This window comes from Nerophis ophidion, linkage group LG01 (genome assembly GCF_033978795.1).
Source record: "Nerophis ophidion isolate RoL-2023_Sa linkage group LG01, RoL_Noph_v1.0, whole genome shotgun sequence".
Classification (NCBI taxonomy): domain Eukaryota; kingdom Metazoa; phylum Chordata; class Actinopteri; order Syngnathiformes; family Syngnathidae; genus Nerophis; species Nerophis ophidion.
The window spans coordinates 51689353-51707541 of NC_084611.1; the positions used below are offsets into that span (position 1 = coordinate 51689353).

Genomic DNA, 18189 nt, shown 5'->3' on the forward strand with positions numbered 1-18189 from the left:
GGTAACACATGAGCCAATCACCACACCCTACGCCTGCCTGTACCCACCCACTCTGTGCCCTATATAAACCATTGTATGTGAATGCTTCCATTAAAATCTCCTGATGATTGAGGGAACCCCTCATGAAACAGATCTGTAGAGATGAAGTAGTCTTGTGATTTTTTCCCACACCTACATATTGCGCTCTACCACGGTATCGAGCACTATTCTCTGGATAATCCAATCAAGATATATATATATATATATATATATATATATATATATATATATATATGTCAGAAATACTTGAATTTCAGTGAATTCTAGTTATAAATATACTCCTCCCCCTTAACCCCGCCCACAACAACACGATCCCGTCCTCCCCAATCTCCCGAATTCAGAGGTCTCAAGGTTGGCAAGTATGCCACTACAACATCATTTATGAATAAAGGCTAGCGTAAGCTAAACGAGAAGCATGGTATAAAGGCATACATTATTAATAGAAAAGTGTATAGTTGTTTAAAGAGTGTTCAAAATACCTGTCTACAGTCTAGTCTGAATATTGTATTATTATTAATCCCACGGTGAATATTAAAATACAACAACTCATTTGCAATGTACCATAGCTACATTTATGAAGTTTACATTTTAAAAAAACCTGCGTGAAAATCAGATAAGTATTGAGAAAATTATGATGGATTAAATGTGCTAACACTTCTTTCAACCTGTCAGTCGATAACTGTGTTGACCGATTTAAGATGGCGGCCATACGGTTCGTCGATGCGGCACCTACAAACAGTGCGCTTATTGGATGCCCTCGATCACGTGATCTTGGTTAACCCGGAAGTGTTCCAAATTTCTCACCAGTCACAGCCATTCATTCACCACAGCGCTCCGTGCACCTTCCCAACGTATGGAAGATTTCTTCATCTTAAGCAACGACGTTTAACATATTCTACCCGTAATGTCGTTCACCTACCAGCGGCTTCGTTCGCCAGTAACTTTCTGCTAACGTTGTCATGGAAGTGTCCTCTCCACCGGTACCACTCGGGCTAGCTAGCTGCACCTGCTAACGTTGAGCTTTCAGCTAACTTTTTAACCCTCGTTGTTGTGCTCTAAAGACAAACAGTTGTCATTGTGTGCTAAAATACCTAATTGCTGCTTATCTTAAAGGGGGCTACGTTACACTATCGTGCTAGCTTTTCAGTTACAACGGCGGGGCGTCGTTTTTTCTAAATGGTTGCGCTGGAAATAGCTAGAACAATTGTTGACAGCTCATGTTCTTTCCGGTTTTTCCTAATATGTCTTGTTATTACATTCTCATGTGTTCTTTCCGGTTGTTCCTAATATGTCTTATTGTTAAATTCTCATGTGTTCCTTCCGGTTTGACCTAATATGTCCTATTGTTAAATTCTCATGTGTTCTTTCCGGTTTGACCTAATATGTCTTATTATTAAATTGTCATGTGGTTCTTCCGGTTTGTCCTAATATATCTTATTGTTAAATTCTCATGTGTTCCTTCCAGTTTGACCTAATATGTCTTATTGTTAAATTCTCATTTGTTCCTTCCAGTTTGACCTAATATGTCTTATTGTTAAATTCTCATTTGTTCCTTCCGGTTTGACCTAATGTGTCTTATTATTAAATTCTCATGTGTTCCTTCCGGTTTGTCCTAATATATCTTATTGTTGAATTCTCATGTGTTCCTTCCGGTTTGACCTAATATGTCTTCTTATTAAATTCTCATGTGTTCCTTCCGGTTTCTACTAATATGTCTTATTGTTAAATTCTCATGTGTTCCTTCCGGTTTGTCCTATGTCTTATTGTTAAATTGTCATGTGTTCCTTCCGGTTTGTCCTAATATGTCTTATTGTTAAATTCTCATGTGTTCCTTCCGGTTTGACCTAATATGTCTTATTGTTATTTCTCATGTGGTTCTTCCGGTTTGTCCTAATATGTCGTATTGTTATTTCTCATGTGTTCCTTCCGGTTTGTCCTAATGTCTTATTTCTCATGTGTTCCTTTCGGTTTGTCCTAATGTCTTATTATTTCTAATGCGTTCCTTCCGGTGTTGTTATTTCTCATGTGTTCCTTCCGGTTTTGTTATTTCTCATGCGTTCCTTCTGGTTTTTCCTAATATGTCGTATTGTTATTTCTCATGTGTTCCTTCCGGTTTGTCCTAATGTCTTATTTCTCATGTGTTCCTTCCGGTTTGTCCTAATGTCTTATTATTTCTAATGCGTTCCTTCCGGTGTTGTTATTTCTCATGTGTTCCTTCCGTTTTGTCCTTATGCAGGGGTCACCAACGCGGTGCCCGCGGGCACCAGGTAGCCCGTAAGGACCAGATGAGTAGCCCGCTGGCCTGTTCTAAAAATAGCTCAAATAGCAGCACTTGCCAGTGAGCTGCCTCTATTTTTTAAATTGTATTTATTTACTAGCAAGCTGGTCTCACTTTGCTCGACATTTTTTAATTCTAAGAGAGACAAAACTCAAATAGAATTTGAAAATCCAAGAAAATATTTTAAAGACTTGGTCTTCACTTTTTTAAATAAATTGATTTATTTTTTTACTTTGCTTCTTCTAACTTTCAGAAAGACAATTTTAGAGAAAAAATACAACCTTAAAAATGATTTTAGGATTTTTAAACACGTATACCTTTTTACCTTTTAAATTCCTTCCTCTTCTTTCCTGACAATTTAAATAAATGTTCAAGTAAATGTATTTTTTTTATTGTAAAGGATAATAAATACATTTTATTTTAATTCTTCATTTTAGCTTCTGTTTTTTTGACGAAGAATATTTGTGAAATAGCTCTACAAACTTATGATTAAAATTCAAAAAAATTATTCTGGCAAATCTAGAAAACCTTTAGAATCAAATTTAAATCTTATTTCAAAGTCTTTTGCATTTCTTTAAAAAAATTTGTTTTGGAAAATCTAGAAAGGGAATAAGCGGTAGAAAATGGATGGATGGATAGAAGAAATAATGATTTGTGTTTGTTAGAAATATAGCTTGGTCCAATTTGTTATATATTCTAACAAAGTGCAGATTGGATTTTAACCTATTTAAAACATGTCATCAAAATTCTAAAATTAATCTTAATCAGGAAAAATTACTAATGATCTTCCATAAATTCTTTTTTTAATTTTTTTCAAAAAGATTCGAATTAGCTAGTTTTTCTCTTATTTTTTTCGGGTGAATTTTGAATTTTAAAGAGTCGAAATTGAAGATAAACTCTGTTTCAAAATTAAATTTTCTTTTTTTTCCTGTTTTCCTCTTTTTTAAACCGTTCAATTAAGTGGGTTTTTTTCATCATTTATTCTCTACAAAAAACCTTCCGTAAAAGGAAAAAAAATGTACGACTGAATGACAGACAGAAATACCAATTTTTTATGTATAAATTATATATATATATATATATATATATATATATATATATATATATATATATAAATATATATATTAAAGGTAAATTGAGCAAATTGGCTATTTCTGGCAATTTATTTAAGTGTGTATCAAACTGGTAGCCCTTCGCCTTAATCAGTACCCAAGAAGTAGCTCTTGGTTTCAAAAAGGTTGGTGACCCCTGTCCTAATGTGTCTAATTGTTATATCTCATGCGTTCCTTCCGGTTTGTCCTAATATGTCTTAGTGTTATGTCTCGTATGAGCTTTCCGGTTTGTCCTAATATATCTTATTATTTCTTTTGTATTATTTCCGGTTTGTCCTAATATGTCCTATTGTTATTTCTCATGTGTTCCTTCTGGTTTGTCCTGATATGTCTTGTTATTTCTCCAGCACTTGGCCCCACCCCCCGTCCCCTGCAGCATGGCCGAAGACTCCATGGAAATAGACGACTCTCTTTACAGGCAAGTGTTAACATTCTTAAGGAAATCGCTGTCATTTATTGCACTCGTAAAAATTTTACCATATTCGCTAAAAGACGCTAGCTTGAAGACATTACAATAGCACAGATCTGTTGTGTAGGACTAGATGTCACAATCCCCTATTGCATACTTGAGACACCTATGCGACTCTGAGAGATGGTCAAGTGAGTGAAGGCATCCTCTGGGTTATCAGTGTTTCGCTGATAGGCCCCTGACACCTCCAGAGTGTTCAGCAGTGAGTCCCAGCGTCCCATGATCACTCCCTAGATGCCATCAACTCACTTGAAAGCCCAGGTCGAATCCCTTCGCTTGACCCACAGCCACTGACTCCCCTTTTCAGCGGCTTTGGAGAGGTCTTTCACTGCCTGCCGGTGGGCCTTCCCTTGCACTCTCATTTCCCTGAGGAGCCTGGATGTTGAGGTGGCCACGAACCCCCTCCAGCCTACTTCCACTGGGCGTACCCTCGCTTTCCAGCCTTGTTGTCCCGCATCGGCTACTAGCTCAGTGTACCTCAACTTCTTGCGCTCGTAGGCCTCTTCCAGTGCACTCTCCCAGGACACTATGATGTACACAAGCCTGTGCGAAGCTGACCACAGAAAAAGATCTGGCCACAGGTTGGTGGCCGCGAGCTCAACTGGGAAGCAGGGCCTCTGGTCCAGGTCTGCCAGCAATTTCCAGTCCCGTGCCCCGTCTAGCTGTCCAGTGTCTGGTCTTGTGGGGGTGTGGTTGGCTTGACCCTCGCGCTCCTGGACAAATGTTGCTTGCCAACAGGATGACGGGGGAGGAAGGGCATTGACACTTGTCTGTCGACTTTCCAGCACTGCTGCGAGACACTTTAGCACCTGGTTGTGCCGCCAGGTGTAACGGCCTTGGGTGACGCTGGTCTTGCGGCCCACCAGGATGTGTTTCAGTGTTGCTGGACTCGGACATAGAGGGCTTGTGGGGTCTTCACCATACCACTGGCTGAGGTTTTTTGGAGAAGGCAGGACATCATAGGCAGCCCTGATGGTAAAGCTCGCCCTGAATGCCTCCATCTCCCACAGCTCTTTCCAGTTCTTCCTCTTCTCAACTCCTTCCCATGTCTCTAAGATGGAGTGGCCTTGCTCCGAGCTGGTGTTCTGGCCCCAAGGCCAAGACCATTTCTCCCCTGCTGGACTCGGCCCGCAATGTCTCTGTGCCTGAGAGCTGCTTTAGCCTGCTCAGTTGCAGGGTTTGATCGTAGGGTTTGAAGTGAATCATTTTCTTACTGGAAATGTCATAAAAACAGTACTCGGCAGTGTACGTGCGGCAATCAAACGTTAGGGAAACCTGTGACTGTGATGTGCACTCTCTGGTGGTTTGAAAGACTTGCTACGTGAATGCGTGTCAAAGATCCTCCATATCAGGGGTGCCCAAACTTTCATCATCATGAAAAGTCAAAGTATGCAGGTGCATTTTGATCGTTTTGTTACTTTTGTAAAAAAAATACAAAAAAATGCTAAAACCATACATTACGTATCTGTAAAGACAAAACTTAGTGTGAACTTTGTGTTATAGGTGAAAAATTGGACTATTACATGGGTGTCCAAAGTGCGGCCAGGGGGCCATTTGCAGCTCACAAAAAAGCTTATGTTGTAGGAGTTTTGATGGCCTCCAACATATTGTTGAACTAAACAACAATAAAAATGTGAGAAAAAAGAGCAAAACAAAAAATTTAATAATAAAATACTGACATTTTGATAGGGCTGCACGGTGGAAGAGAGGTTAGTGCGTCTGCCTCGCAATACGAAGGTCCTGAGTAGTCCTGGGTTCAATCCCAGGCTCGGGATCTTTCTGTGGGGAGTTTGCATGTTCTCCCAGTGAATGCGTGGGTTCCCTCCGGGTACTCTGGCTTCCTCCCACCTCCAAAGACATGCACCTGGGGATAGGTTGATTGGCAACACTAAATTGGCGCTAGTGTGTGAATGTTGTCTGTCTATCTGTGTTGGCCCTGCGATGAGGTGGCGACTTGTCCAGGGTGTACCCCGCCTTCCGCCCGATTGTAGCTGAGATAGGCACAAGCGCCCTCCGCGAACCCAAAGGGAATAAGCGGTAGAAAATGGATGGATGGATGACATTTTGATACAATAACACATAATAATACAATTTGTCACTGACAACACAAAGCTGACTCTAAGTTTTTGTCTATCATCTTTGTTTATAGTGATTTTTACAAGATAAAATACTGTCATTTTTCTGACAATATAGTCAGAGAGGTATTTCCTGACTTCAAAGATTTAGTGACAATAGAGAATATTGATGTAATCATTGTAGTATATCAGAGGTTCAGCTGTCTTTCAGAAAGCAAACATAAGAACAAGCTTAAAAAGTAGATGTGTTTCTGCCAGGGGGGTTCATCTGTGGAACCGCTTGGATGATTCCTTCAAATGTTCCAGTTCCATTCACACATTTAAAAAACAGTTTAAGACCAATGTATTGGAAAAATATATCACTCTTAAATCAACACTAGTTAATACTATGATCAATGTTAATTACAAACTAAATGTGGGATATAAATAATAATGGAAGTATAATTGTTTGAATATAGTATATAATTGGTACAAAGGTTTAACACGTGTACAAGGATATTTCACATGTCTTTACTGTGTATATACCGTATTTTTCGGACTATAAGTCGCAGTTTTTTTCATAGTTTGGCTGGGGGTGCGACTTATACTCAGGAACGACTTATGTGTGAAATTATTAACACCGTAAAATATCAAATAATATTATTTCGCTCATTCACGTAAGAGACTAGACGTATAAGATTTCATGGGATTTAGCGATTAGGAGTGACAGATTGTTTGGTAAACGTATACGTAAACGCATTTTTATATGTTATAGTTATTTGAATGATTCTTACCATAATATGTTATGTTAACATACCAGATACGTTCTCAGTTGGTTATTTATGCGTCATACAACGTACACTTATTCAGCCTGTTGTTCACTATTCTTTATTTACTTTAAATTACCTTTCAAATGTCTATTCTTGGTGTTAGGTTTTATCAAATACATTTCCCCCAAAAATGCGACTTAAACTCCAGTGCGACTTATATATGTTTTTTTCTTTCTTTATTATACATTTTCGGCAGGTGCGACTTATACTCCGGAGCGACTTATACTCCGAAAAATACGGTAATTGAAACGTGTTTATGTTGTGTACAACGTGTATTTATAATATGTTGTGCAAAGGAATTGTCATAATTTTTGGAAGCTCATCTTGTATTTGACATTGTTTATAGGGTTAGGCGCAATAAGTGTTCAACTTCAGCCTAAACCCTTTCGGTCTAACATTTTCAATTCATGAACGTACAACTGTTTGTTTATGTAAAACTGTTAGTTTATTTTGTTGACCACTTACCGAAGAAATAATAAACTAAACTAAAAAATTACTATTGACTATGTACGGCTCTTGTACTTGGTATCGTTAACGTCGACCCGTTTGTTTACATTCAGGAGTGCTAGCTTGCCGTTAGCGGTACGCTATTGAATCCTCCTACGGTGTGTAGTGAAGCATGTTTGGCTAGATCTCGTCATGCAAGGATGATACGTTTATGGAACTTCCTGGATTTGTGACCATGGGATTACTTAAAAGTAGCTAAAACACTGTGGAGGGAGTTTAGCTGCTAGCCAGCTATGCTTTAAAGCAGTGATCCCCACCCTTTGTTGCACAAGGGACCGGTTTAATGTAGGAGTTATTTTCAGGGTCCGGCTTTCCACTTTTGCCAGATAAATACAGCAAAAATAAGTGCATGACAAAAATACAACTCACTATAATGCTGAATTAGTGGGAGCCCTGTACTTGTTTCTTTGCAATTAGATGCAGAGGGAAATCAGCCTTTGACTACAGTCTGTCACATTTTATATGTTCATTAATGTGCATTGTATCATGTCACAAAGTTATAAAAAAAATATAACAAATGGAAAATTCCTATGAAGAGTTTTATTGTACATCTATAAACAAGCTTATTGGTGTGTCTCGTGGGACAGGCAAAAATAAGTCGGAGAAAATGCAGTCGTTTATAAATTATTTAATGTTTCTCTGCGGCCCGTTAGCAAATGTATCACGGACCGGTGGTTGGGGACCACTGCTTTAAAGCACCGCTTGCAGAGCGGCACTTTATTTCTTCACCTTTATCGTTAGCTTCATAGCCAAAATATGTCCATTCTTACACTGTTTCTGCTTGTAAGTGCTCCGTGTGTGTGTTGACTCAGATGCGCCTTGGCTCATATTACCAGCCATGTTACCACAGCAATCTGACATGTCCATAATAAAAACATCTTTTTTTTAAAGGCAGTAAAGTACCTTTTTTCATTCATTAGTACCGCGGTTATGACCAGTCCGTCATTCCCTGGTGGGATTTGGCCCGTGGGTCGCTAGTTGAATAACTCTTCTCAAGTACTCACACCCCCTCTTTTGCTCCTCTCTCCAGCCGCCAGCGTTATGTGTTGGGAGACAGCGCCATGCACCAGATGGCCCAATCGGCGGTGTTCCTCAGTGGATTGGGAGGGCTGGGTATAGAGATTGGTACGTTACCGCATCACACGCTCACCACCCACAACATTAGGTACACCTGCACAAGCACTCATAAACACAAGCAGACTCCTTTTTATTTATGTGATAGAAGCATAAAAATAAGCACTGAATGATACGAAGAGGTGTTTGTTTTATAAATGATTGGAAACATCTCTGTGTGATGCAGTACATGAGATCTTTATGGTCACCTTTAAACATCGTTGACCAATATTAGTAGGAAAATGCTGTTGAGCAGATCTTTTTGGCAGGAAAAAAAACACTGGAGAATAATAAAATGAAACGAGGAGAAAGAAGAATAGAAAAATTAAGGATTTAGAATAGAAACAGTAGTTCACTGATGTAAAACCAACGATAAACAGTTTCGAATTAATACCAGCCAAAATTGAGCATTCTTATACACTGGAAACTCTATATACGAACTTAGTTGATTCTCAAAGTGTTCGTGAATCAAAAAGTTTGTATAGTCAAGCAGATTTCTCCATAAGAAACAATGTAAATATAAATAATGGGTTCCAGCCTTGACAAAAGTCCACGTTTCAGTGAAGGTTTGTACCCTTTTTACACAATATAAAGTGTTATACCCAACTGTATATCAAACACAACATAACAAGGAGGTGAGGGATCAACTTTCCATTTATTAACACGCCAAAACAACGAGGATGACAATCTGAACTGTGCTTTTTTTGGTGCCCTCACAAACGATCAGAAATCACAGAAATGCTTAATTAGAACAGCCAATTTGCTACAGTAATTTCATATTTTAAAAAGTAACAAAGGTCCTCGTGAATAAATGAAGGGTTTGTACACAGAGACGTACTTCGAACACTCTACTTCGGTTTATTTGGCAAGATCTAAAAGTTCAGTAACTGAAAATTAATTTGTAAAGGCTGATTTTTTTTTTTCTATCAAGGCTCTCGTATTAGATCTTATTGGATTGTGCAGGTGTACAATGACGTGTCACATGTGTCTCCAACATACATATGGAGATTTTTCAATGAGCAAATTTGTGTTTTCATAGCAAAGAATATTGTCCTTGCTGGTGTGAAGGTAGGGTCTTCTAAGTAACATTCCATTTGCAGCATCCTGTGTCCACAGTTAGTCATAAAGTTGTGTGTTCCTGCGTGCACAGGCAGTCACCCTTCATGACACAAAGGAATGTCAAACTTGGGATCTGGGTTCCAACTTCTTCATTCTCAAAGAAGACGTGTCGAACCAGCGGAAAAGGTAAAACGGCTCAAATGTCCTCACTTGGAAAATGAAATATTGTGTGTAGTAGGGCTGGCGATATAGCCTTTTATTAATATCTCGATATTTTTTAGGCCATGCCACAATACACGATGTGTATCTCGATATTTTGCCTTGGCCTTGAATGAACGCTTGATGCATATAATCACAGCAGTATGATGACTTTATGTGTCTACCTTAAAACATTCTTCTTCATACTGCATTAATATATGCTCATTTTAAACTTTCATGCAGAGATTGAAACCACAACTAAGTCAGTTTAGCAAAACTGTATTTATTAAACAGTTAGTAAGCAGTGGCACAAACATTCATGTGTTTTTAAAACAGAAAGTGCAAGATTGTCAGACACGATTTAAAACAAGCTATTAGTGCATTTTTGTGCATGATGTCACTTAGATGACATAGCAAAACAACACTAAATTAAAGTGTACTTTTTGTACAAAACGCCACTACAATAGTTTAAAACAAATAAAGTGCACTTTTGTGCATGACGTCACACAAGATATTTCAATAACTGTCAAATAAACATGAGCTGCATAATAGAAAATCAAATAGTTTATGTCCTTCGCTATGTGGTAGGTTCCTGTGGATGTTATCTCCTTCTGTTGTGACTATTTTTTCATACGAAGTTAATCTGGAAATGGTTGCTTCGTTATTTTGTGGGCGTGGCACCGAACGGAGATGTTGACATTTTTCTTGAGAATTAATTCTTCCTTCATTTGTTACCAGATTCGCATCTGTCACTCTCTCGTATTACGTTGCCCGCGCGACAGTATGTGACAGATGTAAGAAGGAGCGCTTGTTTTATGTCACTGTGAGAAAGAGAAACAAGAAAGAGTGAGAAGAGCCTGTAGTGTAATGCCAGCAGCTAAAAGCGACTGCGTTAGAACGTATACTCCAATATCATGATATAGTCATTTTTTTATATCGCACAGAGACAAAAGCTGCGATATATCGAGTAAATTCTATATATCACCCAGCCCTAATTGTGTGTTTTAATGCTTCCACAGGGCAGAAGCCGTTTGTCCTCGAGTTGCAGAGTTGAACCCTCACGTCCATGTCGACATGTCCGTCTCCCCTCTGGACGACAACACGGATCTCAGCTTTTTCCAAAAGTATCAGGTGTTAATTCACTCACACGCTCGTTTCCCATGAAAGCTAGAATGCCAAGGAAAATGTCTGTGCTGAAGATTTAAGTTGAAAAAGGTCACTGTTAGTGTGTCAAGACAAGCGCAGTCGTATGCAGCTATTAACTCAAAACACTTGTATCTCAAATCAACGTTTCCCATTGCAGTGAATAGAAATCAATTTAATTTGTGCTTGCTCTTAGCATCATCGAGGTAGCTTACTTGTCGCCTGCGTTCGGTCTCCTTGTCACAAATTTGACAGCTTTCTATATTGCTGCTAATATTTGGTTGATTATAATCCAACACTGTTAGTTCCCAACCAATTGTAGTTCTAGACCATTTAGTAGCCAACATGAAAGTATATTTTGATCAAAACACCGGAAGTATATTTCCCGAGGGCGTAGCCACAAGATAGAGTTGCCAACATTTTATGAGTTCTTTGCATGGATGTTATTGAATTTTACATTGCATTTTAATGATAATAATAATAGTAAAATACGGAGAAAAAAAATCTGTGGTAGATTAAATTGGACTAGTAAATCGAAAAGTGTGAAAATGCACCCAATTGCAGGAAATGTAGTCTTGATTTTCAACATTTCCTTTCAGGGCTCGCGTGGCAGCGCTTCGTGTCAATAAAAATGTTCCTATTTTGTCACTTTTTCCCCACTTTTCTCAAAAGGTGCTCACATGCCTGCAATTAGCCAACAGACAGCTCTTATCCTTAAAACAATCTTAAATTGAGGTACTACTGTATGACCTACAACCACTGCACACAAACATTTCCTGTTTTTTTTTTCAGTTGTCGAGTTTACCTGTTGAATCCTGCTTAATTGACTGCATTTGACTTTTCCAGTGTGTCATCCTGACGGAAGCCAGATTGAGTCTTCAGAAGAGGGTGAATGATTTCTGCCACTCACAGAGTCCTCCCATCAGAGTAAGCTTTTTATTTACACATTAAAGCAATTTTCGGAAGGATGCTAAAGTCAGTCCAATATAGTGTTATCCAGATACCAATAATTTAGTACCGGTACCAAAATGTATATCGATACTTTTCCAAATAAAGGGAACTACGAAACATTTAAATATTGGCTTATTTTAACAGAACATTTCACACTACATTAAACACTCAGTCAAAGAACAAGTTTACAGGGTTAGAATATAGATAAAAAATCATTGAAATGGCATCAACCCTGAAGGGAACATCTACCCTGTGCTCCTCGACTACAGTCTGCACCGGACCGAACAGCAGGACAGGTGTAACAACTACATTATTACCGGTCACTTTTTATAACTCCTTATGCAGATCTGAATGCTTGTTATTTACATGTTTACCTAAGTTTGAAGCAAAGTTGGTAATGCTAATAGCCACATTTGGCGAGGCGTGTTTTAAAGCAGCTGTTGTGAGAGTAGCGTATGTGTGTGCGCGCTCCTTTTAAAAATGGCAGTATGTGGGGTGAGTGATGTGAGTGGGAAAGTGAGGAGAGGTAGCGCGAGCATGTGCAGGAGTGTTAGTAGCATGGTGGATGTTCGGTTGTGCGATGTGGAAATAATAAAGTGACCAAGTTGTAACTAATCGACGGCCTTGTCATTATGACCAAAGACCTATGTCTTACGGACCCATTGTGATGTGAAAGGTGTCACTCGAGGGGAGCCGACAAGCAGGAAAGGTGTAAAACAGTACTTTCATCTGTTTAAAGCGTTACCTTTGTAGCCCAAATACCTCCATATTGCACTTCACACACCCTCTTAATTAACCAGTAGAATAGTAATTTTTTGCCATTTTTCCTCTCCCGAGATGTTATTGCTTGTATGCACTTTGTGTGTCCGTTTTCACATACAAAACATCATCGGCTCTGTAGAATGGTACTGGTACTTTTCATAGGTAGTATAGTACCGATTTAAATTGATTAGTACCACAATACTTTATTAGTACCAGTATACCGTACAACCCTAGTCCAATGGTAATAGGAACTATATATTCATTGCAGTTCATTGGCTGTGACACATATGGCATCTGTGTGCGGGTCTTCTGTGACTTCGGAGAAGAGTTTGAAGTGTCCGATCACACTGGGGAAGAACCCAGGGAGATTTTCATCCAAAGCATCACTATGGTAAAATTTACTTTACGTTTTAGTTTGAATTTTGTGAAGCGAATTTCCGTGCCTTCCAGTGTTCTTTTGTACAAGCTGCCTTAATGCTTCACAGGCGAACCCTGGCGTTGTAACCTGCCTGGACAACCAACCTCACGGACTTCAGACAGGCCAGAGTGTTGTCTTCAGAGAGGTCCACGGCATGGTGGAGCTCAATGGCACTGCAAGACCCGTTACAGGTATCATCACTACATGGAAAGAAGTAACCTGTGTGCAGCTGACCCCACTTATCGGTGCAAATATTGAAATAACACTGCTGTTTGTTCGTGCCGTAAACATTTTTTGTTTGTCTCCTTATGGTTTTTAAGTAATTTTTAGGCCATGTCCACACAAAAACAGATACTTAATAAATGCGTACTTATCTCTGCGTTTAGGCCTCTTGTCCACACGCAAACGCATACTTTAGTCCTTAAAATCGCAGACTTTTGGAAACGGTGGCCAAAGTGTTGAGTTCCAAAACTCTCCACTCAGGGTCACAAACGGAGACTTGTACTCCTCCGATGACGTCACGTTTGTGTGCTGTCATTTCCAAAGCTCAGCAACACGCTTTGCTGCCTTTAAACACACTATAAGAGGACTTACTGTAGGTTTGAATGTAAATATGCTGCTATTTTCACTCTACATTGATGAAAAACACTCATCAAAATGGACCTCGCGACACTCCCGTCAGCACGAATGACGGTCAGCTGTTTTGAACACGATCGCTGTGGAACCTCCAGCTGATGGGACAACTTTGACAAGCAAGAACTTGTGATTTCTGTCATAAGAAAAGTGCAACATTAGCTCATGTTTTTAGTCCTAATTCAATGACAGATCATGGAGTTAATTTAGTGTTGCTTCCATGCACGCGCGTTAAAAGCAGCCGAGCAACTAAAAAAAAAATTAAATAGTATCCTTGTTTGTGTGTACTGATGTTAAAGACAATATACTAGAGCTGCAGCTGTCAAATATTTTAGTAATCAAGTAGTCTGTATCCTGATCGAGTAATCAAATAAATCATATTTTCGCTTAAATAAGGTTTAATTATACATGTTAAAGGCCTACTGAAACCCACTACTACCGACCACGAAGTCTGATAGTTTATAATCAATGATGAAATATTAACATTGCAACACATGCCAATACGGGTGGGTTAATTTACTAAATTGCAGTTTTAAATTTTGCGCCGAAATATCCTGCTGAAACGTCTCTGTTTGATGACCCGTGCGCATTGTAGAGGACATTTTGTTCCAGCATCGTTCCCAGTTATTTAGTCGTCTGTTTTCATCGCATAATTCCACAGTATTCTGGACATCTGTGTTGCTGAATCTTTTGCAATTTGTTCAATGAACAATGGAGACATCACAGAAGAAAGCTGTAGGTGGGAAGCGGTGTATTGCGGCCGCCTTTAGCAACACAAACACAGCCAGTGTTTCATTGTTTACATACCCGAAAGATGACGGTGAAGCTTTACTATGGAACAGAGCGGTCAAGCGAACACGGTTGGATTGGACCACACACACAAAGTACAGTATATAATGCAGCAATCATTTCGAAAGATCGTGTTTCGAAGAGGGTCCCTTGCGAAGGGCAGAGATGGGCAATCTCCACCACCCGTCGACTGGTGCTGAAGAAAGGTGCGGGGCCGACCTTCAGGTTGTACAGGTACGACCATATAATCTCACTAAAACACTAGTAACACAATAAGCAGATAAGGGATTTTCCAGAATTATCCTAGTAAATGTGTCTAATAACATCTGAATCGCTCCCACTGTATAGTCTATTTTTTCTTTTATTTTTCTAGTCCTTCTCTCTCACTTTCCACATCCACGAATCTTTAATCCTCGCTCAAATTAATGGGGAAATCATCCCTTTCTCGGTCCGAATCGCTCTTGCTGCTGGTGGCCATGATTGTAAACAATGTTCAGATGTGAGGAGCTCCACAACCCGTGACGTCACGCGCATATCGTCTGCTACTTCCGGTACAGGCAAGGCTTTTTTATCAGCACCAAACGTTGAGAACTTTATTGTCGATGTTCTCTACTAAATCCTTTCAGCAAAAATATGGCAATATCGCGAAATGATCAAGTATGACACATAGAATGGACCTGATATCCCCGTTTAAATAAGAAAATCTCTTTTCAGTAGGCTTTTAAGATGTGCCCTCAATTATTGCTTTTAGACTAATTGTCTTTTCTTTCCTAAACGCCTGTATTGTATTTTCATTATTGAAGGCTGACACGCACAGCTGAAATGCATCCGTGGTTGGTTCTAGGGATGCACTGAAAATTCAGCCAACTTACCGGTAGATTTATTTCCGTGTCACATTCGATTGACAAAGATAAAGCCAAAATGTTCACGACTGTGTTCTGGATCCACATGAATTTGCAAAGCATGACGATACGCAGCCTCAGCGCACGTATACTGAAAATAAAGAATGTTGGATTTACAATATTAACTATGAAGGATAAAACACGGAAATTGACAACATATGAACGTCACACCTCTTCTCGATGAACATATTTTACAATCAAGCAGAACGCAACAAAAATGCAAAAAACACAGCGAAATATGAAAGCCAAGGGTAAAAAAATCCACCTATAATCTATATATCTCATATATCACTAAGTTTTTGAACTTTATTGTAAAAATCGCCTTCCGCGTCTATCCCTGGCACCCGCAAAAAGGTGGTCTGTCATAATGTTTTGAGCATTCAATCAGTTATTATTGTGAAGTTTATTATTAGTGTTCCTAGACCCATTTCTTTCTCTAAATTTAGCCCCCGAGTCAAAGTAATTGGCCAGTTCTGACCTAGGACGTGGGCAGCTGTGCAAGGAAGCATGTAATTAAGTCGTTCTGACGTTGTTTTCCTGACAAAATAGACCTAAAATAATGACTCTAAATCTAGTTGTAAATATAACATTACATAAAAACTGTAAAATGTTAACCTAAAAACTAATAGTTTAAGACAAAAAAAAAATATTGCAGCACAAACGACTCGGACAAGTCTGAGGAGATTTTGACAAATTGGGGGGCTGGATGACGTCGGGCATCAAATAAAGGTATTTTACAACCTTAAAAAAAACTTAATGCCACAAGCATCATTTTTTACAGCACAAACAAATGGAAGTGTTATTTTAATATTTGCAACAAAAAGGGGCCAACTACACATTGGTAAAAAAAAGTAGATGAAAATTTTTTATGCTACCAATATTTCTGCTATGTTTTGTCCGTAAGGTAATAATCACGTGAATCCTTTACAATATGTGTTGTCAGTCCTTTCCCCGCACAGTTTTACCATCGGAGACACATCCCAACTACAAGCATATGCACATGGCGGTTTCTTTGTCCTCCTGAAAACCCCAAAGATTTTCAAATTTGTAAGTTAACATGTCAGAAGCTGTGTAACAAATATTCATGATGGGTTTGTACACGGCTTGAACGTATGCAAAATGTTCAGGAAACGATGGCGAAACAGTTGTGGGATCCTCAGGTCTTGACTCCAGACTTCAGTAAACCACAGGTAAGGATTGTGGGGTTGAATGCCCAAGAATTAATCCGATCGAAACCGATCAAGTATCAAAAGAGTTTGGCTCGACCGGGAATCGTGAGCTCCCCCCAAAAAAGATTGTTTAAATGTCCCAGATTACCCAGAATTCCTGGTTTTATGGGACATTTTCCCCATTAAAAAATTAATCGGCTGTTTTTGGAACTTGCACATTTCTCAACCGATTCAAATTGTTCCACCAACCCACATATTCCACTTACTTTGGACAACCAAACTGCTATTTTCTAAGTTCAAAAGAATTCCTGGAATTACCAGAATTCCCCGTTTTCCAAAGCCCTATTTTCACCTCTTCCTGGAAAGTTTTCACAGTCCACATTTTTCAAAAATTCCACCTTCAAACATTTCTTAGTCGGGACACCAAATGTTCCTATGTTTTTTTTCTTACAAATTCCCTGTTTTCTCAAAATTCCAGGATCTCTGAAAGACCCATTCTCAATTCCAACTGTTACATCAACATTTTTCAACCACTCGAAAAATTCCAACACCAACCCATTCATATCATTTAGGTCAATTGTGCTATTGTCAATATTTTCCAAAATTCCCATTTTTCTAAGAAATTCCCAGTCAAATGAATGGACATATTCATAGTTCTACAATGCAATAAAATCTCAAAAGCCATTTTTACCCGATTTTTACCTTTCAATCATCCACACACTGCTCTTCCCATATGCCAAACTCAAAACATTCCCTTTCTCAAAGTTCTCGGTTTTCCCGTAATTTCCAGGAACTTTCTTTGCATTGACATCCATCCATCTTCTTCCGCTTATCCGAGGTCGGGTCGCGGGGGCAGCAGCCTAAGCAGGGAAGCCCAGACTTACCTCTCCCCAGCCACTTTGTCTAGCTCTTCCCGGGGGATCCTGAGGCGTTCCCAGGTCAGCCGGGAGACATAGTCTTCCCGACGTGTCCTGGGTCCGTGGCCTCCTACCGGTTGGATGTTCCCTGAACACCTCCCTCGAGGGGCGTTCGGGTGGCATCCTGACCAGATGCCCGAACCACCTCATCTGCCTCCTCTCGATGTGGAGGAGCAGCGGCTTTACTTTGAGTTCAACCCAGATGACAGAGCTTCTCACCCTATCTCTAAGGGAGGAAAGGAAACTCATTTCGGCTGTTTGTACCCGTGATCTTATCATTTCGGTCATGACCCAAAGCTCATGACCATAGGTGAGGATGGGAACGTAGATCGACCGTTAAATTGAGAGCTTTGCCTTTTCGGCTCAGCTCCTTCTTCACCACAACGGATCGGTACAACGTCCGCTTTACTGAAGACGCCGCACCGATCCGCCTGTCGATCTCACGATCCACTCTTCCCTTACTCGTGAACAAGACTCCTAGACTCCTAGGTACTTGAACTCCTCCACTTGGGGCAGGGTCTCCTCCCCAACCCGGAGATGGCACTCGACCCTTTTCCGGGAGAGAACCATGGACTCGGACTTGGAGGTGTTGATTCTCATTTTGGTTGCTTCACACTCGGCTGCGAACCGATCCAGTGAGAGCTGAAGATTCCGGCCAGATGAAGCCATCAGTACCACATCATCTGCAAAAAGCAGAGACCTAATCCCGCGGCCACCAAACCGGAACCCCTCAATGCCTTGACTGGGCCTAGAAATTCTGTCCATAAAAGTTAGGAACAGAATCGGGGACAAAGGGCAGCCATGGCGGAGTCCAACCCTTTGCATTGACAATGAATGGGAAATATA

At 39.8% G+C, this 18189-nt stretch overlaps 1 protein-coding gene across 2 annotated transcripts in view; it reads left to right on the top strand.

Moving 5' to 3' along the window:
- Positions 1 to 771: 771 nt before the first annotated feature.
- Positions 772 to 18189, top strand: part of uba6 (ubiquitin like modifier activating enzyme 6) — a 58731-nt gene continuing 41313 nt past the window's right edge. The window contains exons 1-11 of one of the 2 annotated variants that reach the window (XM_061906867.1): positions 772 to 890; positions 3777 to 3847; positions 8320 to 8414; positions 9442 to 9470; positions 9553 to 9647; positions 10679 to 10790; positions 11649 to 11729; positions 12784 to 12906; positions 13001 to 13124; positions 16201 to 16304; positions 16385 to 16447. In XM_061906867.1, the coding sequence (XP_061762851.1) occupies positions 3807 to 3847; positions 8320 to 8414; positions 9442 to 9470; positions 9553 to 9647; positions 10679 to 10790; positions 11649 to 11729; positions 12784 to 12906; positions 13001 to 13124; positions 16201 to 16304; positions 16385 to 16447 (867 nt within the window). In that variant the 5' untranslated portion in view covers positions 772 to 890; positions 3777 to 3806. The other variant, XM_061906860.1, reaches the window with a different exon arrangement.